General features: G+C 39.3%; 1 protein-coding gene across 1 annotated transcript in view; it reads left to right on the top strand.

The window, feature by feature from the left end:
- The window catches only part of PUS7 (pseudouridine synthase 7), a 48,712-nt gene extending 31,528 nt beyond the window's left edge, over positions 1-17,184 (top strand). Inside the window, exons 8-16 of the mRNA XM_079786196.1 lie at positions 3,551-3,679; positions 4,365-4,490; positions 6,884-6,945; positions 7,739-7,899; positions 8,857-8,983; positions 11,372-11,473; positions 14,134-14,263; positions 15,000-15,091; positions 15,869-17,184. Coding sequence (XP_079642322.1) covers positions 3,551-3,679; positions 4,365-4,490; positions 6,884-6,945; positions 7,739-7,899; positions 8,857-8,983; positions 11,372-11,473; positions 14,134-14,263; positions 15,000-15,091; positions 15,869-16,005 — 1,066 coding nt within the window. The 3' untranslated portion in view covers positions 16,006-17,184. The remainder of the gene's footprint in view (positions 1-3,550; positions 3,680-4,364; positions 4,491-6,883; positions 6,946-7,738; positions 7,900-8,856; positions 8,984-11,371; positions 11,474-14,133; positions 14,264-14,999; positions 15,092-15,868) is intronic.
- The last annotated feature ends 10,735 nt before the right edge of the window (positions 17,185-27,919 follow it).

Below are 27,919 nucleotides of genomic sequence, written 5' to 3'. Positions count from 1 at the left end.
CTTCACTACGCCCAAGCCACGCCCACTAACCAAGCCACGCCCACCAAACACGCCCACCAGGAAACCGTTGCAGGGACGTTGGGGTGTGGCGGAGCCCAAGGCGGGGAAAGCCTCGGGCACCAGAGGGGAGCCTGCACCGATCACAGGAAACCACTGGGGGTCGGCTCCTGCGATTGGTAGCAGGGACGCTGGGTGCCAGCGAGCCACGCTGGGTGCCGGCGAGCCCAAGGCCAGGAAAGCCTGGGGCGGAGGGCCTTGGGCACCAGCGGGGAGCCTGCACCGATCGCAGGAAACCACTGGGGGTTGGCTCCTGCGATCGGTAGCAGGGACGCTGGGTGCCGCCGAGCCCAAGGCCACCGCCCAGGGCCAAGCCCCGACCCTGAAAAAGGCAGAAGGCGGTGGCCACAGCCAATGCCTGGGTCCCCGGTGCCAGCAGAAAACTGGTGCAGGCAGCCAGGTGAATGAAGGTCTATTGCACGAATCTTCGTGCAAACGGGCTACTAGTGTATATATAAAAGAAGATTTCATATACCGTATTTTCCGGCATATAAGACGACTTTTTAACCCAGGAAAATCTTCTATACGCCCAGTCATCTTATATGCCAGAAAATACGGTATATAAAAAAGGATTTCATTTAAAAAAATAAAACAGATTCTTTATATATATAAAAATGTGTATATATAAAAAGATTTTATTTTTAAAATAAATAAAGCATATTATTTATTAAATTAAAAAACAAAGCATATTGAAATACAACATTTAAAGCACTTTGATACTGGCACAGAAATAGGTAGAATAATTAGACCCAGATACATCCACAGATTTAGTACATATTCAAAGTAGCATTTAAAGTCAGCAGATTTGATTGGTTGAATCAGTAAATGTGGCTGAGATAACTGAGTAGCCATCTGAAAATAAAATTAAATTGTCTCCTTACCTCAATTCCCTATTCTAAACATTCCAGGTAGATCAAAAAAAATTTTTGTATAGTTTTTTTAATTTTGATTTCAGAGAGGAAGGGAGAGGAAGAGAGAGAAATACCAGTGACGAGAGAGAATCATTGATCGGCTGCCTCTTGCACATCCTCCTGCACATCTCTCTCATCACTGATGTTTCTCTCTCTCTCTCCCTCTCCCTTCCTCTCTGAAATCAATAAAAATATATTATAAAAAATACATTTTTAAGAAAAATTTAAACCTAGAAATATAGCTGTATTGAGGCCTGCGCAGGTCCCAACCTGTCCGTGGTTTGGGGCTGCTATCTGCCTCATAAAGCAAAGCAGAGCGTTTGCCATCTGGGAAGACAAAGCCGTCTTCTCCTTGAAAAAACCTCCTACAGGGTTGGCTTCGGGACCTCCCAGGAATGGAAGGGCAGAGACTGAGGCCTCAGGAATCTGGGTTTTCAGTTGAGGTAGAAAGAGAAGACGGTGGTTATAAGAGAAAGTCCAGAGTGGTGTGTAAGAACGTGTTACTGTGAACATGGCAGTCATAGATGTGGATTCCTTAACAATACAATAATAATAACACAGTTTCTAAAAGGTGCTATTTCCTCTTTCCCTCTTTTTAAATGTGGCTTCAAAGAATTCTTAAGACATGAACAACAGAAAGACATGTGAGCAGATCACAAAATGCATAGGTGTACATTCTTTTATTTTTTTTCTCTCTCATTATATTTTAACACTTCCTCGTATCTTTAAAATCTTAAAAGACCTGGGATTAACCCTAGGGATTTCTTCCTGATACTATGGCCATACCTCCCAACCCAATTCAGAAAACACATGCTGGCACACGATGGCCTAGAATGGGCTGCAAGCGCCGTGACAGGGACTGCTCTGGGCACGGCACCGAAGGCTTATGGGGATGGTAGAGGAGGGTGTGTCCAGGGAGCCTGGTTTGGAGTTGACAAAATGTTCAGGGCTTCTTTTTAAGTTCTGCTTTCACATGATCTCTGGACCCCTAAACAGATGGTTCTCAGCCCTATCAGATCCAACGCGCTCCTTTTCTATGGCAGTCTGTAACTTCCTCCTTCACTATCCTGAAATGAATTCCATAGGTAATGTAAGTTACCTTAACACATCGTAACTGTAATATAAAGGGGAGAGATAAAAAGAAAGTATTTTGTTAAAACAATTTTTAAAATACAACTGAATGAACAAATCCATGTAATGTTTCTATATGACTCTATTGAACGTTATTATCCTTTGTCAGATAATAACAAAACCAGTTAAAAAGCAGCAGCAGCCACAGTGTTGTTGCATATATATGTAGATCTATAAATGTAATATAAATACGTATTTTTATAGCCATGTCCTGGGGGCAGTATTTACTAGTATACTCCACAACCTACCTTTAAAAAAGAACAAAAAGCAAAAAGATATGTGTGATGCTGTTAATTTAAAATGCAGAGCCAAAGCTACTGAGCAGCAGTGACACAGTTGCTGGTTTGTGTGTGAAGAACACTTCCCCTCCTCTGAACCCTTATTGCTTAGAATGAGGAGACTCCCTCATTTAAAACACGGCGAGAGGAGGAAATCTTCCTGAGCCAGCATGACCCATTCCCCTCCTTTCTAAATGAGCTGCTTTTGGCATCAGAAGTTGACTGGGGAGGGAGAATCAGAAAGTCCCGGTCAAAGCCCCTAGAACCACAGTGCTCAGAGTTCTTTTATTTGTCGCTGCAAACAATATAAACTAGTGAGCCCTAACCAGTTTGGCTCAGTGGATAGAGCATCAGCCTGCGGACTGAAGGGTCCCAGGTTCGATTCCGGTCAAGGGCATGTACCTTGGTTGCGGGCATATCCCCAGAGGGGGGTGTGCCCGCAACCCATGTACATGCCCTTGACCGGAATCGAACCTGGGACCCTTCATTCCGCAGACCGACGCTCTATCCACTGAGCCAAACCGGTTTCGGCTAGATTTAATTTTTGTTAGATACATATTTATTACCTTTTATTCATATTTTTTATCTTTTTCTTTCTTCTTCTTAAAAAATAGCATTTAACATTTCATATAATCCTGGTTTGGTAATAATGAACTCCTTTAGCTTTTTCTTGTCTGAGAAGCTCTTTTTCTGTCCTTCAATTCAAAAAGCTAGCTTTGCTGAGGAGAGTAATCTTGGTTGTAGGTCCTTGCTTTTCCTCACTTTGAATATTGCCAATCCCTTTTGGCCTGCATAGTTTCTGTGCAGAGATCAGCTGACAATCTTATGGGAGCTCCCTTTTAGGTGACTGTTTTTCTCTTGCTGCTTTTAAGATTCTCTCTTTGTCTTTAACCTTTCACATTTTAATTATGATGTGTCTTGGTGTGGGCCTCTTTGAGTTCATCTTGTTTGGGATCCTCAGGGGCTCCTTTTTTTAGGTAGAGTTGCTACATCTCCCAGGCTTGATAGAGTGGCCTAATGTAGCCTAATGTGTCCAGTGGCACAGCCTCCATGACCACCCCTAAACACCTAGCCTTTAAAACCCCTGAAAATGACGGTCCTGACATGCTCTCACCTGCTCTGCTTTATTGATTGTTGTTGTGGTGTGTTGTTTTTGTTTGTTTGTTTTTTTAGAATAACTGCGCAAAGACTTGCCCATTTGAACAAGTGCTTGATGAACTTTAAGCTAGGGAATTTCAGCTATCAGAAAAACCCTCTGAAATTGGGAGAGCTTCAAGGGAATCACTTCACTGTTGTTCTCAGGTAAAGACCTGGGTCAGGTGCAGACCAGAAAGGGTCTTGCCTGATCACATCTATACTCGATGTGACCTCATAAGGAAAAAAACAGAGCAGTTATTAATCTAGGTGAGCTGGTACTAGCAGGCATGGCAGCAAGGGAAGGCAGAGTGGGGCCTCATAGGGCTGTGAGAGCAAATACTGGAGTATTTGTACTGACACCCCTCTAAAAACTCAGCACCACCTTTGGAAAGACGCCATCTCCTTAAATACTGTGTTAAAAGACAAAGAATGCATCGTTCCACTTATGTGAGGCCTAGAAGAGGCAAATCCTAGACCCAGAAAGTAGAAGGATGTTTCCTGGGCGGGGGGTGGAGGGGAGGGTGGAGAGTTAGTGTTTAATGGGTGTAGAGTTTCGGTTTGGGAAGATGAAAAAGTTCTAGAAGTGGATACCATTGAAGGTTACACAAGATTGTGAATGTCCTTGATTCCACTATATTGCAAGCTTGAAAATGGCTAAAATGGCCAGTTTAATGTTACATCTCTTCTATCACAATTAAATAAAAAGAAATATCAAAGTTGTCAGGAAGCAGAGAGAAAGCTGCAAGGAACAAGGCGGAAGCATGGAAACCAAGCCATATCATTTATGATGTGCATCCCTTAATGTGTTTGACTGTAAATTTTTTTCTCTGGATAATTTGGGCCCCTACAGAAATATAACAGGAACTGATGACCAAGTAGAACAAGCCATGAACTCTCTCAAGGAGATTGGTTTTATTAACTACTACGGAATGCAAAGATTTGGAACTACAGCCGTCCCCACATATCAAGTTGGAAGGTTTGTATTCAAGTTCTTAACTCTCGTCTAAAAGAGCTTTCTCATAAAAAAAGAAGCAGGTGGTGTTTTTAATTATTTCCAGATTTCCTCGTGTCTGGGCCACATGAGCCAGCGTGTCATCCTTTTGGACAATTAACTGATCCACAGCCTCCTAATTTTTGTTGTTTGTATGAAATAACACATACACAAGGTAAAATAATAACTCAGAATTCAAAAGGATATAACCGGAAAAGTACCTTTTTCTCCCACCCTTGACTGCCCATCCAGGTATTCTGCTTTTATCCAGTTTATTGACTTTTATTTTTAAAATGCTATAGACTGTAATTAGTGAAGTAAGACCTATTTTAAGAATTCTGATTAACTTTTAGTCAATAGGAAATCCCTCTAGCTATGATGGGCATCCCATCAATAAATACTTGGGTTCATAAACCTACTTATGCTATACTGCTGTCCAGCAGAGAATATCTATATATATAAAAGCCTAAACAACCGAAAGACCAAACAGCGGGTCACTATGATGCACACTGACCACCAGGGGGCAGACGCTCAATGCAGGAGCTGCTCCCTGGGGGTCAGTGTGCTCCCACAGCCAACCTCCCACAGCCCCACCCCCCCAGCCAACCTCCTGTGGCCCTGATCAGGCCCAGTCGCTGGCCAGGCCAAGGGACCCCACCCGTGCACAAAATCGTGCACAGGGCCTCTAGTGTTACATAAAGTAATTATTCACATGGGAGTTAGAGTTGTGGAAGTTATGACTTGGAAAAGACATGAGAGGTTATTTAGTGTGTTCTTCCCTGTGTTTCAAACCCTTCATTGTAGCAAAGGAAATTTAAGCATAGGGAGGTGAACCGCCCTGACCAGGAATTGAATCGCGCACATGCCTGGGTTGTGGGCTCGATCCCTAGTAGGGCGCATGCAGGAGGCAGCCAATCAGTGATTCTCTTTCATCATTGATGTTTCTATCTCTCCCTCTCCCTTCCTCTCTGAAATCAATAAAAATATATTTTTAAAAAAAAAGGTTGATAATACCGTAGCTTGTTCCAGGACTTCAAGGATGGCCATCAATAGGAAATCTATTAATGTAATTTGTTGTATTAGTAGATTTAAAATTCATATGCACAGCCGGCATGGCTCAGTGATTGAGCGTTGACCTATGAACCAGGAGGTCATGGTTCAATTCCCTGTCAGGGCATATGCCCAGGTTGCCGACTCAATCCCCAGTGTGGGACTTGGAGTAGGCAGCTGGTCAATGATTCTCTCTCATCATTGATGTTTCTATTTCTCCCTCTCCCTTCCTCTCTGAAATAAATAAAAATATATTTTTTAAAAAATAAAAGAAAATTCATATGATCTCATCAACAGATACTAAATAGCACTTCATACAATTTAATATACAAAATATCCCATATAGATTAACTTAAATGTGAAAAATATAAATACTAATTAACTGGAGGGAAGAAAACAAAACAAAAATTAATAGAAAGCATTTCTGTATTTTGTTAGGGAAGGCCTTTCTAAGCGTGACTCCAAAACCAAAAATGTTACTTCGGTATGGCAAAAGATAGTTTAATAGAAGAAAGGAAAATTGCATATGCTTATAGATGCATCAAAAAGTTTTAAAAAATACTCTCTAAAGTGTTAACTGTTTAAATTCTTAGAGATTAGATAACAGGTAACTTTCTAATGTACTGTTTAATTTTTAAGACACATGTATGACTTATAAACAGCAAAAAAAAGGCTTTTTCATTTGATAAGAGTAATAGAAAAGGATAAATTGTATTTATTCTGTTTCATTAGGCCAGAAGGTTTATAAAAACATGGGGAGAAATTTTTTTGAGAAGTTTCAAATAAGTTTTGGTATCTAAAGACTTAACTTTTATTTACAGATAATACCATATGTAGCAACTTAAAGCATAACTGTGTAGTATTTACACTTTTTAATAAAATTTATAGAATTTTAAAAGTGTGAAATGATACTAAATGTCAAGAGTAGACCTTATGTTTTTTTCTTCTCTCTCTTTTTTTTTAATAACTAAAAATTCCCTGGTCCACATTTATTATGTGTTTCTGAAGGCTTTAACTGAAGAAACAAAATACATACTCATGGAACAAACTGGGCCTTTGTTGTGATAAAACAGCTTCAGCTACTCGGCTGGAGGAGTTTGGCTTCACTATAAAGGGCCGTGCTCAATCTGGGTAGAACAGGATCTTCTCTCTATTTTTAAGTTCTTTTGGCATTTACATATGAAATCTATATCGTATTAGGTTTTCTGTTTACTTTTAAATTTAGTAAAATACATAAAGTCAATGTGATTTGTTGACTCCACAGATTGGGACATATGAAATTCCATCTTCATGTGAAAGTAACTAAATTAAATGCTGTTTAATTTTAGAGCTATACTACAAAATTCTTGGGCTGAAGTCATGGATTTAATATTGAAACCCCGTTCTGGAGGTGAGAATAAAATTCATGTTATGAAAAAAAATAGAATATATGGCTAGATATTCTTGGCATTGCTATGAATGAAAGCATGTGAAAATTAGGGGAGTTACTTCAGAATTTTTAAAAATTGTGGGAGTTTTTGGTAAAATAAAAAGTATAGTTTATTTCTTTATTCTCATAAGGTTTATGTACATGTTTGAGATTTATCATTTATATGCTGTTTTCAGCTTTTTAGCTCATCTGATTTATTTAATGAATACATTCATTCCCTTTTCTCCATGCACTATTAAATCTCTGAACACAGGAATTTGTGGTTCATTTTTAAAAGTGTAATAGGATAAAAAACTTGGCAAAAACATATTGAGAATCTTTAGTTTGAAAAATTCACTAAAACTTAAGTACTACTTTACAGATGATCAAAAATGATGATGCCCACTTTGGGTAATCATTCATTTGCATATTTAAAAGAGACAAAATTATCTAATTTTGAGGGAAGTAACCCATTAAATTCGACAATCCTATAGAAAAGGGGAAGGAAGAAAGGAACCCCAAGGTTTTGTGGTATGTTGAATCAGCTGTGATAATGAACTGGCTTTAAATCCTGGGGTGATGACAAAGCTGTCTAGTTCTGTAAACTTTCTACATTTCCCATCTTATTTTCTGATGGTGATTCTCAGGTTAGCAGAAGCTTTTACAAATAGCATTTTCTAATTTGTGTTCTGTATGAAGCATTTTAAGTTACACAAATCTGTCTGTTGGATAAATTGTTCAATCACATCCTTCTCTCCCCCCACCCCCCCTTCAGCCGAAAAGGGGTACTTGGTTAAATGCAGGGAAGAGTGGGCGAAGACCAAAGACCCAGCTGCTGCCCTCAGAAAGCTCCCTGTCAAAAGGTGTGTGGAAGGGCAGCTGCTTCGAGGACTTTCAAAATATGGAATGAAGAATATAGTCTCTGCATTTGGCATAGTGAGTGCGATTTGTAAAGTCAGGCAAATGACTCAAGGTGGTTTAATGCTTTTTAAATTTTATCTTTAAATACTTTACTAAATTCAGAAAGAGCAGAAAGTAAATGAGGACCCTTCAGTGATCTCTGAGGGGTGTGTAATATTTGCGTGGTTCTTCAGACCCTGTAAGGTCATGGGGGCGGGTAGTGGATGCCAACAGTGTCGGCATAATAGTTAACATTGAGGGCATGAGAAGAGCAGTGATGTGGAAAATATTATCTACGAGGAAATTTAAATTCACTGTCTTGCTCTTTGAAAAACTCAGAATCCATCATTGAGTTCATTTCTTGATCATTCTCCAGCATCAGAACTGTAACCTGCCTCAGTTAAGAGGGTTGCACAGTAAGGGGTCTAAGTGATGGCATTTCATTTAGTTTCTTCGTGGTTATGCAAATTGGTACCCACTGTTGTGTAGCCTACACTAGTATTTGGATAACGACAATCCAGAATAGACTACAGTTTAACTCTTAAACTTGAGTCTTACTGACTCTTCCCCAGGATGTACTCAAAAAAGCAGGATTCTTCATGAAATTGTTTGTTAGTTCCATCATTTAGGTTTTCTCCCTTACATAAAATTATGGTGGAGAAAGCACCATTAGCTCTAGAATTGACATGGGAATTCCTTGGGTTTGAAGTCTGTTATCTTTGACAGAGGGCATAAGTTCTGTGGTGTTTGCTTTGTCTGCGTGAATGTTTGCACTATGGATACACATGGGCACAGCTGTGGCTGCAGCCGATTGTGAATACCCTTGAGTGTGAGGGCTTCCATGTCTAACACCGGTTGCTACATATTGGAGGTTTAAGGTGTGAGTGTCTTATAGTAGGGTCACCACTAAAGTGAGATGCCTTGGAAAGTACTGTACTTTTAATATTTAGAACTTTTTGTTTCTTGCCTGTTTGTTTTTTTTCTTCCCTCCAGATACCTAGAAATAATCGCTTAATGTATATTCATAGCTACCAAAGCTATGTGTGGAATAACATGGTGAGCAAGAGGATAGAAGAGTACGGACTGACACCTGTTCCAGGGGACCTAGTTCTCAAAGGAGGTAAAAAGGCAGATATTGTCATTATTCAGTCAAACTAGAGTCCAAGTATGTGATACCAGAGTTTAAAATCCAGCCTGACTACTAGTTAAGAGAGAGAGATGTCTAGTATGTTTGAAATGGAAGGACATTGTAAACTCAGACTGACTAGTTTAGATGTGTTTCTTTAATGAGAAATATACCTCTGGTTTGAGTACGCGCTCGACTGTCTATTTTCTCAGCTGGAATAAGATGTGGACTGAATGTTACCTAAAATCCCTCTCCAAGCTTTAATCTGGGTCTAGCAAATACTTGTCTGCACTTTGGGATGAACTTCAGCCTCTGGGCTGTTGGCCAGGTTTAAGGAGTTTCCTAACTTCAGATTGGAGCTCACTTTACATGTGGACCATGATCTAATGAACATTTTGTGCACACCCTGAACCCGAAATGTTTCTCAGACACCCAGACAATCTCATCTGCTGTTGAGCTATTACTGTGCACAGTCCTTATGCTAAGTCCCTCATCTGTGTCTTCTAGTTTGAAGCTCATGGTAATACTGCCAAGAATGCTTTCCATTCTTCAGATGAGGTTCAGTCACTTGCCCAGGGTTCCACAGGCGGTTAAAGAAAGAAAAGGCTGGGATTCAGTATCAAGTCTGTCGAGGTATTGCGTTATCAGGTCTTTGAAGAAATAAATTTTAAGGAGGTGTGAGAGGAAGGAATACATTTTATAAATCTTACAATGAAGCTCACAATTAACGTTTGAATAGCACGAGTTTTAAATATGCTATTAAAAATCTGTAATGGAAAGTTAAGGGAATTGCCAGACAGTGAAAGAAAAATGTGAGCTTGCCAAACAAAGATTTCAGTGTAGATTTTTTTTTTAATATGTTTTATTGATTTTTTACAGAGGGGAAGGGAGAGGAATAGCGAGCTAGAAACATCGATGAGAGAGAAACATTGATCAGCTGCCTCTTGCACACTCCCTACTGGGGATGTGCCCACAACCAAGGTACATGCCTTTGACCGGAATCGAACCTGGGACCCTTCGGTCCGCAGGCCAACACTCTATCCACTGAGCCAAACCGGTTAGGGCTCAGTGTAGATTTTTATCTTTATTCAATGGTCTTAAAGGAACTAGTTGCAGTTAAAGACTGAATGGAAGACCCTGCCATTGTTTCACATCTGTTGTTGCTGTTTACATTCCTTTATTGAGCCTGTATCTTCATAAGCTTTTTAGCAGGTATATGTCAAACACTTCCCTTTCCCGGTCAAGACAGGATCAGAGGCCATGGATACTGACAACTGATTTGTCTGCTTTATTCTGTCTTTTTCCATGACTGTATCTACTGTGTCTTCTTGATGTATTAGCAAAACCAGGAAAACCTACAAAAATGTGTTTTGTGGTTTTCTAGGAATAAGACAGAAAACATTGCTGTTATTTTTGGTGAAGAAAGTAAGTTGTGCATAGTTTATTTCAATGTAAAAAATGAATTTTTTAAATTTTTTAAATATTTTTCCTCCCAATATTGATCATATCAGTATATTTTTAAAAAACTTTTAAAGCCGAAACTGGTTTGGCTCAGTGGATAGAGCGTCGGCCTGTGGACGGAAGGGTCCCGGGTTCGATTCCAGTCAAGGGCATGTGCCTTGGTTGCGGGCACATCCCCTGTGGGGGGTGTGCAGGAGGCTGCTGATAGATGTTTCTAACTCTATCCTTCTCCCTTCCTCCCTGTAAAAAACCAATAAAATATATTTAAAAAAAAAACTTTTAAAAAATATATGTTTTATTGGTTTTAGAGAGGAAGGGAAAGAGAGAAACACTGATATGAAAAAGAAACGTTAATTGGCTGCCTCCTGTAGGCCCCCTACTGGGGATCGAGCCTGCAAACCAGGCATGTGCCCCAACCAGTTATCCAACCAGCAACCTTTCGGTGCACAGGACGTCGCCCAACCAACTGAGCCACACCGGCCAGGGGCTATATCAAGTGTGTTCTAATGTCCTGTAGGCCACCATATTTTATCCTCTAACTACAGACTGTTTTGGTTTTTTATTGTTCATTCTTTTAGCAAAATGCATGAATTTGTGATAGCTTTCCCAATAGTATTTTGTAGCATTGTTTAACAAGGAAAAGGAGCTGATTGTTAAAAGCAAGCGTTCCCAAACAGTGAAAGTGCAGCTGAGAAATGAAAGTTTTAACTTAGTACTTTTTCCAAGTCTGTGATTTTTATTTCTTGGGTTGAGTAGAAAAAGTTGAAAGGTATATATTCCAACTCTAACTTCTTTAAGCTTTGTAGGCCACAGAACTGTACCACCTTGCGCTTCTGATGGCTCAGATGTGTGTAATTTTAGAAGATTGAGCTCATGAAAATATTGCCTATTTTCTTAATTTACTTATTTGTGAATCTTTAGCCACAGCCACCTACATCGAGGAAGAAGATGTTAATAATTACTCCATCCATGATGTGGTAATGCCCTTGCCTGGTTTTGATGTTATCTACCCAAAGCATAAAAGTAAGTGCTCTGTATGGGAAAATAGTTCAAAATAAAGTCTAACACAATTAAGCCATTGGCAGCCAAGAGTAGAGAAAGGGGAAAAAATCAGTTATATTTTAAATATAATATAGAACTTGGTTATCCATCATGTTTAGACTTTAAACATATATAAACTGTGTTCACTTGTAGAAGTCTCCCAGAAAGGGATGCATTCAGATTATTTAAATTAAGAAGCAAGGTGATGGTAGTATTTGGTATTGGTGTTATTGTTATTAGTATTGTTGTTACGGGCATTATTATTTAAATTTCTGAAATTCATTTGTTCTTACTAAGGATGGAAAGTTTTTAGAAAGAATCCTTAAGGAAGTGAATGGATAATTCTACTTTAACTTTACTTTTTTTAACTTTTTTTTTTTTAACTATCTGCTCATTGTGTTTTAAAACTCAGCAAGCACAGAAATTTATAAAGTGAAAAAGTTAGAATAACTTCCCATTCCACAGAGCCTGTTAAGAATTACTTTTGTGCCCTACCCAGTTTGGCTCAATGGATAAGCCTTCGGACTGAAGTTTCTCTGGTTGATTCCCGGTTAGGGCACATGCCCGGGTGGTGGGCTGATCCCGATCAATGATTCTCTCTCTTCATTGATGTTTCTATCTCTCCCTCTCCCTTCCTCTTTGAAATAAACAAAAAACAAACAAACAAAAAAGAATTTTGTTACCTTCATGCATGCCTTTGGTGGGGGGTGGAGTGGGCGAAGACTGGAACTTTTATTGTTCAAGGATTCAGAAATTTAAAAAAAAGCAGCTCTGAGCATGGGACCAACTTGGTGGAACTGACCCTGGAAGTTTACTCCTAGCCAAGCCTGGGTTGTGGGAGGTGTTTTCCTGTTAAGACGTCTCTCAAGAGGCCAGAATTATTTTACTTATCAGTGTTATGGTCCTTGATATTTTACTAATAGTGAAATGATTAGGATTAACATCCTTCTTTGATAATGCAAATACTTATAAAACAGTTAAATGGTAATCTTCCACTGACATGTTAATTAATTTTATAGAGTTGCTGTGCTCCTCATTGTCCTGAGGGCTTAATGCATAAGGGAGTGGTTGTGCAAGGGCTTGTATGGGATTCATTTGAGGTTCTTCTCCATCCCTTTATTCCTCCTCGGAGGGGGTCTATCCCATAACCAGGGATATGCTAGGGAAGGAAAGGTCACCCTGGGGGCAAGGTCCCACCCTATAATTAATTGTTCCTTGCTGGGCACACAGGGCTTTCCACCATGGTGACCTTCCATACCTGGCCCATCATCCTTGCCCTGGTCACGCCTAACTGCCTACTACACTTGGTGCCCAGCAATCCTGAGTTGTCCTGATAAGTGTGTCCTCAGCGAGTCTTTTCTTGATCCTAACATTTTTTATAAATAACTTGAATAAGGATATCTGCTTATCATATTTGCAAGTAGTGTAACCCAAAATAGTTAATATTAATTATATGTAAATAAGCATTTAAAAAGAACTGCAGGGTCATTTAATAGAGTTAAATATAAATTCTCACATTTATGCTCCAAGATCAAATATATAGATAGAAAAGGCTCAGTTTGATAGTAGTCTACATAAAAAGTATCTGGAATTGGACTGGATGAGAGAAAATTAAGGGATTAAGAAAAAAACACACACACACATATATGTATATAACCCATAGACACAGATAACAGTGTGGTGGTATCCAGAGGGAACGGGCTGGGGGTGGGGGGCAGTACAGAGGGTTCAAAGGAAGGGAAAATGGGGACTTAGAAGGACTGCTTGGGGCAATGGGTTCATGATACAGTGTGCAGATGATGTTTTATTGAGTTGTACACTTGAAACCTGTATGGTTTTGTAAACCAATGTCATCCCAATGAATTCAATTTAAAAAAAAGTATCTGGAGTTACTGTTGAACTTAAGCTTGTTATCCCAGAGGCAGATAAAGGGATTTGGTGCAGAATGCAAAAATGTCAAAGGAAGGACAGTTGGGGGAACCGATGTTTGGCCTAGAGAAGGTATGGCTCAGAGATCCAGTACTTACTCATGAATACATGTGGTAGTAGACTGTTGATCTGCTTGTTTCAAAGCAGTCAACAGAAATTACAAGAAGGCAGATTTCAGCTTGGAACAGGAAGACTTTTTAATAATTGCGTACCTCACATGGCAACGGGCGAGCACCCACGGGAGGGCTACGGCAGCTCTCTCCGGTGTTAGGAGAAGATGCTACATCAGGTGCCCGGGTGAGCCAGATGGTTTTCCCAGGTCTCTGATTTTTATACATTTATTTATAACTACCTTCTGCCAGAAGAGTTGGAGGCTTCTGTATATGTTCTCTTCCATCTCTGAGCATGTATAAATTGTACTTTAGGAACTTCTGATGAAATGGCCTTGTGTAACTGGCTTGGGAACCTTACTCCCCAGATACTGAAGCTGTTTGCAAAGGTAACTTATAAGTAGGTTCAAACCTAACCTGGAGAGGCCTGGTCCTGGTTAGTGAGTCACTAAGTTTTGATTCCAGAGAATAGACTGGATCATATATTAGCGTGACTAATTGTGTTAGGGTGAACCAACTGAATTTACATGTTACTCTATAGTCTAGTTCAAGGTAGCTTGCTGACATGATACATTCCAACTAACTTGTTGTACTTTATGTTAGTTAGTGACGCCTACAGGGAAATGCTCACAGCAGATAATCTTGATATCGACAACATGAGACACAAAATTCGAGATTATTCTTTATCAGGGGCCTACCGAAAGATCATTATTCGTCCTCAGAACGTCAGCTGGTGAGTAATAGTCCAGAATGAAATAGAACTGAATTACTATGTGAGATTTTAAGCTTTCACACCACATATATATTTTTCAGTGCATAAAACCTGGCATGGTCCTAGCTGGTTTGGCTCAATGGATAGAGTGTAGGCCTGTGGACTGAGGGGCCCCAGGTTCAGTGCCAGTCAAGGGCACATGCCTGGGTTGCAGGCTCTATCCCCAGTAGGGTCGTGCTGGAGGCAGCCGATCAATGATTCTCTCTCATCATTGATGTTTCTATCTCTCTCTTCTCCCTTCCTCTCTCTGAAATCAATAAAAATATTTTTAAAAAACAAAACACCTGGCATGTAAGTGTTAGTTGTTGTCATAACTATTACTATTTCTGCTCCTTTTGGTAATTTTCAAATCACCAAGGAATAAATGAAGGCAAACATACAGTGAAAGTGGCTTAATTTATATCTTATTGACAATAAATTATTGAAAAATGTGCAGAGAATGAACTTTTTCCCTATTAAAGATTTTTCATCCTGGGGAAACATTTTCTTTTCTATAGGCTGGCATCATCTGTTACCTTGCTATATAATAATATAAAAGCAATATTTATGCATAAAATCTGGCCCTGTTCTGTTATTAATAGTTCCACTATTGTCTATAATAGACCTGTGTTTTCCTTACTAAACAAATGGTGATGAATGACTTGGTACCTTTTATGGAAGTTCACGTTTATCCTTTTTTTATTTATATGTTTTAAAGGGAAGTTGTTGCATACGATGACCCTAAAATTCCACTCTTCAACACAGATGTGGACAATCTAGAAGGGAAACCACCACCAGTTTTTGCTTCTGGTAAGTTTACTCAACCATCAGGTCCGTGTCAACTTTGAAATATAGGGTATCCCCAAAAAATGTATACACAGTTTGAATAATGATAAAGGCAGTGATTATAATTGAAAATACATTTCATTTTCAAAATTGAGCTATTAACTATTTGTGCTTTACATTTTGGGGGGACACCCTGTATTTCTCATACAAAAACAAAAAAAAAGCTCTTATAATCCCACCACTTCCCATCCACTCCGTAATTTCTGTTTTGTGTTTTGTCATCTCAGTTTCATGATTGTAGCTGGAAGTCCGTGATTAAAACAGTAAATCCCACTGAAAATGAATGACAGTTATAGAAGGTTTTTGTTTTAGGTGATTGAATATTTCCTCTACACCCCCATAGAGAGTTAGAAAAGGTGAGCGAAAATCCAGGAAGAATATCTAAAACATTAAATTTACATTGTCATTGTCAGATTCTGGTTGCCATTGCTTTGTCTGTCTTCACCCTGTGCTCTGTTTTATTGGGGTTTTTTTATTTATTTTACATGCATTTCTCGCCTGTGCTATTCTGTCATTTGCCCTTTTGATGACAGTTCCAGGTAGAATACACGGAGAGAGTCAACTGGGTCAGACACTCACAGATCTTTTACTTCTGAGGCTCGTTCTCTGAGGCCCCCGGGGAATGAAAAGACTGGGGAAAAGAGCACAATACTTTCATTTGTGTAGAGATTATATGACTTGCCCCAGTCAGTCTGCAACTGCCTTACTTTTCTGAGTGTTCTCTTCTTTCTTGCCTGGCAGAAGGCAAATACAGAGCTCTGAAGATGGATTTTTCTCTTCCTCCTTCTACCTACGCTACCATGGCCATTCGTGAAGTGCTAAAAATGGACACCAGCATCAAGAACCAGACCCAGCTGAATACCACCTGGCTCCGCTGAGCCCTGTGTCCCCAGATTAGAAAATGCAGACAAGGGTTTGCTGGCCTCCTGTTCATCTTTCTCTTAGTACAGACCTATAGTGGACTTTGGATCTTTGTAGTAAAAGATTATTTGTATTTTTTCAAGTTTTTATTAGCTTAATTTGCAATATTTATACACATATACAAATCCCGAGGATCCTAATTCTAGTTTAGAGAATATAAATGGGTTACAGTGTATTTCAGGTGCTTAAGTCATAGTAAAATGTCAGCTTTACTGGCTTTATAATAATTAAAAAGGACTTTAGTTTAAAGTGGCAGTTTTAGCTTTTGCTACTTTTTTTTTTTTTAATCATCACCCAAAGGATATATTTTAATGATTTTATAAAAGAGAGAGTGGAAGACAGAGAGAAAAACATCAATGTGAGAGAGAGAGAAACATCAATTGGCTGCCTTCCCATGTTCACCTCGGCCGGGGATCAAACCCAAAACCTGGGTATATGCCCAGACCGGAAATCGAACCCATGACCTTTTGGCGCACTGGACAACACTCCAAACAACTGAGCCACACTGGCCAGGGCAGGTTTTGCTACAGTTTTGGACAACGGGAATTTTTAACATCTATGAAATGAGTACACAATAATGCATTTTAAGAGAAAATGCAACCAAACAAATCTTGATGGGTAAATAATTACAGCACCCTCTGACCTATGAAAATAAACATAGTACTCATGCTTATTTAAATGATGATGAAACATCTGTGGATTTATGAACACAAAAGTGATTGCCATTATCTAGCTTATGTATCAGGTTCAGGTAATTGTTTATAGAGTTTTTAGTTACAATGGCTTTTGCATTTATATTATCACTGTCTTGCAGAAGAGTTGCATTCATAGGACCTTTTTTCTAAATGTAAACATGTGCACCTATTTTTATTAGTCAAGGTCTAATTTTTACTCTAGGTGCCTTTTATGTTCAGAACTCTTTCCGCTGGACTAGTATTTGCCCAAAAATACATGATAGCAGAGAAGAAAACTTTAAAAATTCACAAGGGCTCCTCTTAGCAGCATTAACCTTTGTCACTGACTGCCTAGGTATTTCCATTTCTGGCATTGCATAAAACTCTTGTCTGGTGTGAAAAGATAAATATGCTTTCTAAGGATCTGTGACATAATTGTACCAGTTTTTATTTTCTATAATTTCTAGAACCAAATATAATAAATATTTTTTAAAACTCCTTTCTACTGGTTATATTAATAATATCTGAAATTGAGTGCAAATGAGAATCTTGGCTCTGACTAAGACAAGGAACTAATGAAGGATCCTCAGAAATGGTGCTGACATAAAGCTGTGTTATGATCGGGTGTGAGGTATCATGAAAATAATACAGAATCTCAAGTTGTATAGATGACTGGATTCAAGGTCATATAGCACCATTCACTTGCCTTCCACTCTGCTTTCTGGAGTGGAAAAGAAAGGGATGAAAAGCAACTCTTATCAGGAATATCACAGAATGGGGGTGTGAATGACATTTGTCCCGAATCTGACAGTGGAAATGAGATTGAGAACTGTTTTTCAGTCGTATTTTAAAGACATCTATCACACTGCGGAAATTAAAAAAGGGTTTTAAAATATGGTACATTACTGCCCTAGCTGGTTTGGATCAGTGGATAGAGCATTGACCTGCAGACTGAAGGGTCTGGGTTCAATTCTGGTTAAGGGCATATGCCCGGGTTACATGCTTGGTCCCCAGTGGGGGGCGTGCAGGAGGCAGCCGATCAATGATTCTGTGACATCATTGGTATTTCTATCCCTCTTCTCCTTTCTGAAATCAATAAAAATATATTTATATGGTACATTACCTTTGTAACTGGTTAGTTTCTAAGACCAAATGTATTAAATATCTATTGGTCTGTTTGTAGTTTTCAGTACTAGCAAGTTAGTTATTCCCCTTCATCATATTAATTAGTAAAAGAGTATTTATTAAGGGAATCTAACTGCCTATTGCAACTGCATTTAGTATTTCTGCATTTATATTGCAAAAAAGCTAAATGTATGTTTCCTTCGTCTGGGAAATACTTATGGCCCTACGTGGTGAGTTCGCTTTCTTGGCTGCGTTAGCCAACTTCCAGTTTGTGTGTGTCTCTTCTTAACCACCAGTTGGAAAACAATGATTCAAGGTGGATTCTTAGAACCATTTTGAGACTTGGGGACCTACCACCTAACTCTAGGGACTTGGTCAACTTGGAATAAATCATCCCCTTAGCATAGATGTAAAGACATTTTCTTGTTGGCAAAGTTTCTCTAAGGCAAATTTACATTACCTGAAAGCAACCACAACTTTATCCTCAAGTGAAAGTATGATTGTTTTGTAAATTTTTGCTATAAGAAATAATAAAGAATTATTACTTTTATTATAATATAAAATCACTGTTTACTAATGGAAAGGTAAGCTAAAATAATCAAGCTCATATGATCAACTTTTTATTCATGGTTGTCATGTTGTAGGTAAACATCATTCTACTAATAAAAACAATTCCTGGTTTGATTCCTGAATCAACCAAAAAATTGATAAGAGTTGCAATAGCACATTAGTACTTAAAAGTTCACCAGTTGTTCCAGGCAGCACAAATTGGTATTTGCACAGAAATGCATTTTGTGGCCAATTTTGCACTAAGAAATAAAGGGGTGTGTGTGTGTGTGTGTGTGTGTGTGTGTGATACAAAATAAAATATATAAATGTTACAATAACTTGTAGCTTGTACTGATGTGTGTATATTGGTGATGGTATTTTGAAACATAAAAATAAGAACTTGAACAGCTTAAGAAAATGTCATCGAAACCATAAAAAAGAACCAGTCAGAAATGAGGGATACACTAACTGAAATGAAGAATAATTTACAGGGAATCAACAGTAGAGTACTTGAAGCAGAGAATCAAATCAGCCACTTGGGTGATAAGGAAGCAAAAACACCCAATCAGAACAGAAAAAAAGAAAAAAGAATCCAAAAACATAAAAATGAAAGGAGCCTCTGGGATAACTAAAAGCATACCAATATTTGTATCAGGGATGTGCTGGAAGAAGAAAGAGAGCAAGAAATTGAAAACCTGTTTGAAAAAAATAATGACAGAAAACTTCCCTAACCTGGTGAGGAAATAGACATACAAATCCAGACAGCCCAGAGTCCCAACACAATATTAACCCAAAGTGGCCCACACCAAGACACATCATTATTAAAATGCCAAAGGTTAGACAAAAAGAATCCTAAAAGCAGGACGAGAAATCAGTTATTTACCTACAAGGGAGCTCCCATAAGACTGTCGGCTGATTTCTCAACAAATATTTCAGGCCAGGAGGAAGTGGCGAGAAATATTCAAAGTAATGAAAAGGAAGAACCTACAAACAAGATTACCTAGCAAAGCTATCATTTACTAGTAGAAAAGGACAGATAAAAGTGCTTTCCAGATAAGAAAAACCTAAAAGAATTTATTACCACCAAACCAGTATGAAATGAAATGTTAATCATTTTTAAAAGATTAAAAAATGGCAATAAATACATATTTATCCACAATTGTATCTAAAAAATTAAAGTAACAAGCAGACCCTGACCAGTTAGCTAATTTGCTTAGAGCACTGTCCATATGCCATGGTTGCAAGTTCAATTCCCTGGTCAGGGCACATGCAAGAAGCAAACTGCATAAATAAGTGCCAACAACAACTACCGTACATGATTTTTTTCTCTCTCTTGCCCCCCCTTCTCTCTAAAATCAATAAAATTATATATTTTTAAATAAGTAACAATCAGAACATAAACAGACTCATAGATACAGAATTATTTTGATAGTTGCCAGATGAGAGGGGGTTGGGGGGATGAGTCAAAAAGGTGAAGGGAGCCCAGCCAGCGTGGTTCAGTGGCTGAATATCGACCCATGAACCAAAAGGGTGCTGGTTCAATTCTCCATCAAGGCATATACCCAGGTTTCAGATTTGATCCCTGGTAGGGGCATGTATGGGAGGCAACCAATTGATGTTTCTCACATTTCATCAATTTTTAAAAATGAAAAAAATTTTATTATTGATATAATAGTATTAATATCTATTATTTCAATTTGCTGCATTTGTTCTTCATTCCTTTTTTCCTGCCCCTTTTCAGCCTTTTGTGGTTTTAAGTAAGCCACATTGTATTTGATTATATTTTTCTTCTCTTAGCATATTTTCTTATTAAAAAAAAAATTTACTCATTATCCTAGAATTTACAATATACATGTGTAATCTAAGTCTAAGTCTACTTTCATGTAACACCATACTGCTTTATGGGGAGTACAGGTACTATATAATAGTGTTTCCCATTAACCCTTATAACGTTGTTTGTTTTAATATATTTTTATTGATTTCAGAGAGGAAGGGAGAGGGAGAAAGATAGAAACATCAATGATGAAAGAGAATCATTGATTGGCTGCCTCCTGCACACCCCCTACTAGGGATTGAGCCTACCACCCAGGCATGTGCCCTTGATCAGAATCAAACCCGGGACCCTTCAGTCTGCAGGCCGACATTCTATCCACTGAGCCCAACTGGCTAGGGCATAACATTGTTTTTATTCATTTTACTTTTCCATACTCTATAATCACCCAATGTTACTATTACTTTGAACAAAGAGTTATCTCTTAGATCAATTAAGATTAAGAAATATAAAAGGTTATATTTTGTGTTTATTTATTCCTTCTTCAATGCTCTTGCTTTCTTTACGTTCAAGCTTCTGACCCGGGTAATTTTTCTTCTTTCTGAATAACTTCTTTTAACATGTCTTGTAAGATAAGTCCACTGTTGATTAATTGTTTTTTGTTGTTTTATTTTGTTCTGTTCTGTTTTGCCCAAGAAAGCATTTTACCTTCACCTTTTCAGGATGATTTCACTGCATATAAAATTATAAGCTGATGGATATTATTTTCAACACTTGAATATTTCATTCCACTCTCTTCTTGCTTTCATGAATTCTGATGAGAAGGCTAATTGTAATTCTTATCCTTGTTCCTCTGTAAGATGTTTTTCCCCTGTGGCTTCTTTCATGATTCTCCCTCTGTCCTTGGTTTTCTGTAGTGTGAATATGATATGCTTAGGTGTAGTTTGTTGTAGACGGCAGAAACGGCACCAGGTATTAGACCAGTGGGATCAGACCAAACCTGGGCTCAGCAATCTCGGTACTTGAATTCTGGCTAGGAAAGAATCAGAGGCAAGACCCAAGCTGTAAGAGAACATTTATTTGGTAAATCTGTGGTAGAAAAAGTAATTCCTAGAAGAAATAAGTTTAGGAAACAAGTTATAGAGGTAAAGGAAGGGCCCTTGAAGCTTGGGAGTGAAGAAGATAATGGTAAGATGCCTGGGGCAGGGAGGAGGAGAGGGGAGGAAAGAGGGAGAGCGCACTGGGTCTTCCCTCCTAAGGGTTTTAAGGGTGGAGGTTTTAGGGGCAGTCCCAGGAAAAGATCTCAATAGAATTTTTAGCATTTTCCAGGCATGTCCTTTCAGGGTTGTGGTCTCCACTGATTGATTGGTCAGGGCAGGGGGTCATCATTCAATGCAGCTGGTCCTGAGGTTAGCCATTGAGTCACTAGTCTAGTTTTGCTGTTTTTCTGGACCTGGAGCTGAAATACAACTGAGGCCTAAATGTTATCTCTAAGGTCGAAACCGGTTTGGCTCAGTGGATAGAGCGTCGGCCTGCGGACTGAAAGGTCCCAGGTTCGATTCCGGTCAAGGGCATGTACCTTGGTTGCGGGCACATCCCCAGTAGGGGCTGTGCAGGAGGCAGCTGATAAATGTTTCTCTCTCATCGATGTTTTTAACTCTCTATCCCTCTCTCTTCCTCTCTGTAAAAAATCAATAAAATATATTTTAAAAAATAAAAATAAAAAATAAAAATAAATGTTATCTCTAGGGAGGAAAGGTCAGGGGGTCCAAACTGCATGGCCAGCGATATGCTAGAGGAGGAAAGGTCACCTTGGGGTCACCCTACAGTTGTCCAATTTGAGGCACCTGGGGCTTTCCACCCTGGTGACCATCTGTACCTGGCCCATCGTCCTTGCTCTGCTCATGTCTATGTTATGGTAAGAAACATTCAAACCTGGGAAGAATTTGTTGTGAGTTTATTTGAGCCAAACTGTCCACAATTGCCAGGAAGCAGAATCTCACTAGATTGAATAATGCTCCCGAGAATGGCAGTTTTGCACTTTGTTTTATACATTGCCATCAAAAGAGATGTAAGTGGGTTACACAAAATCCATCGGTAGATGTATTAGGGAGGCAGTTGAAGGCAAAGCCAGGAAACTTCTGGGATTGGATAAAAAGTAAAATGATCTATATATATAAAATCCTAAGCGACTGTCTGACCATTCAACCATTAACTGGTAGCTATGACAAGCACTGACCACCAGGGGGCAGATGCTCAATGCACAGGCATGGAAACATGGAACAGACTGATGAATCTTAGAGGGAAGAGGGGAGGAGGGAGGGCGGCAAGAGATTAACCAATGATCTTATATGCATACTAGAGGCCCGGTGCATGGATCCATGCACTGGTGGTGTCCCTCGGCCTGACCTGTGGGGATTGGGCCGAAACTGGCAGTCCGACATCCCCCAAGGGGTCCAGGATTGCGAGAGGGTGCAGGCCAGGCTGAAGGACCCCACCTGTGCATGAGTCTATGCACCAGGCCTCTAGTAGACACATACTTCTTTTACATAAGTGGGTGCAGCATAGTTAACAGTCAACAATTAACTCAATAACAATGAGGGGACTTGTGGTCTCCACAGAGGGGTGCCTATGCTTTGAGGGGTCCAGGAAAAGGAAAATTACTTTGACATTCCAACAGTATGTTATTGTAGATGCAAAAAGACAATAGGCTCAGTTAAGGTAAAAATTGACCTTTGTCAGGGAAGATACTGGCCTAGGACCGTGGTTGGCAAACTGCGGCTCCCGAGCCACATGCAGCTCTTTGGCCGCTTGAATGTGGCTCTTCCACAAAATACCACGGCCTGGGCGAGTTAATTTTGAAGAAGTGGCGTTAGAAGAAGTTAAAGTTTAAAAAATTTGACTCTCAAAAGAAATTTCAATCATACTGTTGATATTTGGCTGTGTTAACTAATGAGTTTGCTGACCCTAGGACATGACTACCCGCCATAAATTGCTTTTTAATTTTAAAAGTTTTCATTTCAGACGATCCTTTGTGGTTACTTGAGGTCTCTGAGTTTGCAAGGCCGCCAGGCAGGCCTTCCCTGCCCCAGTCGGGTCCGCATCCACATCTAACGGCCTACCACAGTTTCTATGGTATTTATTCGGCTTGATGTCCTCTGCTTGTTTCCTGGTCTGTGGTTTGGTGTCTATGATTAATTTTGGAACATTCTTGGCCATTTTTACTTCAAATATTTCTTCTGCTCTGTTCTCTCTGTCTTCTTCTGGTATTCTAATGATATATATGTTACATCTTTTGAAATTGTTCCACAATTCTTAAATATTCTATTCTGGGTTTTATTGCCTTGTCTTTTTATTATTTTTTTTTCTTTGTGTTTTAGTTTGAGAAGTGTTAACATAAAAAAGCCATTGAAACCTGTAAAGAATTGTTGTGAGTTTATTTGAGCCAAACTGTCGACATATGCCAGGAAGCAGAACCTCAAGGAATTGAGATAATGCTCCAGAGAATGGTGGGTTACATTTGTATTTATACATTGCAATCAAAGGAGGGACGTAGGTGGGTTACATGAAATTCATTGGTGATAGATTAAGGAAGTTGGATAAAGCAAAGCAGGGAGGGAGAGGGAGGGGGGAACCCCTGGGATTGGATAAAAAGTAAAATGATGGACACCTACTTAGGTGGGTGCAGGAACAATTAACATGATAATGAAGGAATTTGTGGTATCTGTTCTGTCGCCCAGCACATTTAGTTGTGCCCCAGGGGCTCCAGAAAAAGAGTAGTTACAAGTTACCCAGACATTTTAAGGGTATGTTATCATAGATGCAAAAAGACAGATAGGCTCAGTTACGGTAAAAGTTGACCTTGTCAGTGAAGATACCGGCCTAGGACATAACTACCCACCATAACTGCTACTAGTTCATGTTTAATTTCAGACCATCCTTTGTGGTGACTTTAGGTCTCTGAGTTTGCAAGACTGCCATGCAGGCCTTCCCTGAGCTGGTCAGGTCAGCACGTGGCCCCTTTCGTCCACAGAAGTTTCTGTTGACATCTCCAAATCACTGATTTTTTTTTTCGATTGTGTCCAATTTATTGATGATCCCAACAAAGGCAGTCTTCATTTCTGTTACAATGATTGTGTTTTATTTCTCGCATTTCTTATTTATTCTTTCTTAGTGTTTTCATCTCTCGGCTTACATTACCCATCTGCATGTTATCTGCTTTGTTCATTAGAACCTTTAACAGTAATCATTGTGTGGACGAAAGGAGCCACATGCTAACCTGACAAGATCAGGGAAGGCCTGTGTGGCAGTCTTGCAAACTCAGAGACCTGGAATAACCACAAAGGATGGTTTGAAAATTAAATATTTAACTACAAACAGGTTATAGTGGGCAGTCATTCCTAAGCTGATACCTTCCCTGACAAAGATCAACTTAGATCTTCTTTCCTGAGCCCATTTGCCTTTTCGCCTCTAAGATAACATATCTGTGAGATGTCTGGGTAACTTGTAACTTCCTTCTTTTGCTGGAGCCCCTGGGGCACAACCAAATGTGGTAGGCGCCAGGACAGATGCCTCAAATTCCTTCATTATCCTGTTAATTGTTCCTGTACCCACCTAAGTATGTGTCCATCATTTTACTTTTTGTCCAATCCCAGGGGTTTCCCACCGTTTGACTTTATCCAATGAATTTCATGTAGCCCACCTATGTCCCTCCTTTGATGGCAATGTATAAATACAGATGTAACCCACCATTCTTCGGAGCATAATCTCAATTCGTTGAGGTTCTGCTTCCCGGCATATGTCGACAGTTTGGCTCAAATAAACTCACTAAAATTCTTTACAGGTTTCAATGGTTTTTTCGTTAACATTACTTGGCGTAGTCGGCAGGATTCCAAAGAAAACTCACCCAGGATCATCCTATGGACTTGGACTTGGAGCTAGGATCCAGCAAAGGGCCCCTTGAGCCCACCGGTTCTCCGCCCATTGGGTGAACGTGGGTGAGTCGTCTCTTGGATCCAGGACCTTCCCTCGCTTTGGTAGAGGGTCTGACTTTATTTGAGCTGTGTTTTAAAATCCTCGAGGTGGAACCAGGGTTGACAGAACCCCAGGTTAAGGGTTGGCAGAACCCAGGCTAAGGCGGGACTGGAGAAAAAAAAATGGGTGGCTGGTTTTGATTTTGGCTTTTCAATTGGAATTGCTGAGAGTCTGAGCAAAAGTAACTTTCGCCGTATAAATGAGCTGAACTCATTCAGCTCCGAAGATAAAGGGGCAACATTTTCTTTATTTTTAAAGAATAGTCCGATTCTGAGGTGTTCTTAGATGACTAAGAATTTTGTGGAAGTGTCAGAAATGCAGGAGTCCCATCTGGAAGTTCCGACACAACTGCTAAATGGCTTTTCTAGGGGGCCACCATAAGATTTGGTCTGCCCGGGCCCCAAAACTTTTTTGTGGTTTTAGACAGCCGGGAGAGAAACTGAGGCCACATTTGACCTACTACATAACATATCTAAAGTTTGCTCAGACTACAGATATCCAAAAATAAAAAAATTTAACATGGGAAATTGTGCCTCCAAGGCTAGAAGCTCCCAAGACCCCAGCCCTCATTTAACACTCCTGATAAGAAGCCTTTACTTGCAAGTACTTAACAGAAATGAGAAAATTTAACTAGAAAATATTAACTGAGGAATGGCCAGAAAAAAGAAAGAAAAAAAATGCAGTTTGTTTGGGGTACCTATGTTAATATTTTGCATGCAGAAAAAAAAAAAAATGCCGGCTCTGAAATTAAAGTGAATGAGTATATGGGAAGCGTATCTTGATTTGGAAACTAGAAGCTTCTAAGAAAAAATTTTCTTCCAATAAGATGGAAATTAATAAAAAAGATTTTCAGAGACTGTTTCAGAACTATTTTGAAGTTAACAAATGTCTACAGCCATTTTTGAATAGTCCTTTGGGAATGTACTGAAATTCTAGAGAGAGGCAGTTCCCGAACCGGGGACAAAAGACACTGCTTTGGTAATTTTAATACTAGACATTCTCTGGTGTAAATTCTTAGTGTGTTTTCTGCGTGCCTGTATAAGAGTGTTGATGTTTTTGTGTCTCTTTGTTGTTGTTTAATTTGTTGAAAGAAGAGGCAAGTCCCGCTTTGGGGAAGCCTAGTTGTGTGTGGTGGGGTTGAAGGCGTGAGAGAGATTGCAAGAACGTCCCAGCAGCTGCCAAGAATTCTTATTAATCTTGGGGGCTCTTCTTGCTCTCCCTCTCAGGGTTCAGCCTCCAGAAACATCTAGTGAGATTTCTGTCTGTTTGTCTGAAAATATAATTGTGGCTGTCTATCTTTTAGGGATTTGGTTTGCTCTTTCCTTATTTGTTGTGAGAATAAACAAATCATCTTCTCTGTCAAAGAATAGTTTAGACAGCCTCCATTTTGGACTTTGACTTGGCAGCCGCCATGTTGGCCGCATGGCTTGCTGCTCCCCTTGAAAGAGCAAGGGCCAACCCCTCCCTTTGAATTAGCCAATCGGGAAAGACCGTGTGCCTGAGCTCCAATCAAGAGCAAGGACAGGTTACGTGCCTTGTTAAGGCACTCTGCTTCAGAAAGAAACTTGCAGAGATTCTCAGAGCCAAGTTCAAACAGGAAACTTTAGGAGGGTAGCATGTGTCCAGTCAGGGACACTGGCAAGCCAAGAGTCATGATTCCCTGTGGGGGCGTCTGCCAGTGATACTCTGGGTATTTGCGTTTCACATATTGGGAGTTTATGTATTATTTTCAATGCTCAATAACTGCTTGCAATAAGCCATGTGCCTCATTTTAAACTCTTACATATTATTCTTTATATGTTGAAATTATAATTGAATCTAAAGGTATACAAATTTTATATTATTCTCTATGTCATTTTACAGGGATTATTACTTACCAAGAAGTTGTTGTCTTGGAATGTTATATTTTATAGAAAAGCAAAGTTTTTATCAAATCTATAACCATGCCACTTTTAAATTTTTGTCATTTGTGGACAGCTTTATTCTGATGCATTGGTAGGTATATATGTCTAGAAAAATCCATGAAAAGGACTCAGATTTACTCTAACTTGCAGGCTTCTAAGCAGGTCATATTTTGAACTGGATGAAGATTTATAGAACTTCAAGGAATAAATAAACAAAAACAACTATGGGACTAAATGAATTGAAGATAATTATTCTTATGATTCTATTTAAAATATTGTTGACTCTTAAATCTCTTGTTTCCTGAATATAGGGAAAAGTAAAGAGCAGACATTCTGCATTATAGGAACTAACAAATTGGTAACAGATTCATTTCACAGTGCGCTCCCGGGAGACGAAGCGTTCAAAGATCATGGCTTACAACCAGGAGATTTGCTGTCTTGGAAAAGACACCAAATAAAAAACTCTCCAACCTCATTGGAGGGGACCTTACCAGGTATTACTAACTAACCCATGTGCAGCTAAGCTTAAAGGAGTTAGCTCATGGATTCACATTTCTCATTTAAAAAAGGCATCTGACTGTGAATGGACATCTACTCCCATCTCTGACACCATCTCCGTCTGCAGCGGAGACCACAGACTTTTCAAGGACGAGAAGTCGCTGACCACGGAGGCAGACAGCTATCCCAAGATGACGTCAACAAGGCCTGTATACTCACAAACTGATAGCTTGTTTTTATATCATCTGATTGATACTGATTGAATGTACATAAAATGATTTTCATATTATTATCATCCTTATGGTTCCCTAGTGGA

Source organism: Cnephaeus nilssonii, assembly GCF_951640355.1.
Source record: "Cnephaeus nilssonii genome assembly, chromosome: 12".
NCBI classification, from domain to species: domain Eukaryota; kingdom Metazoa; phylum Chordata; class Mammalia; order Chiroptera; family Vespertilionidae; genus Cnephaeus; species Cnephaeus nilssonii.
The sequence above is the reverse complement of the archived record's forward strand: the minus strand, read 5'-3'. Positions and strand labels throughout refer to the sequence as shown.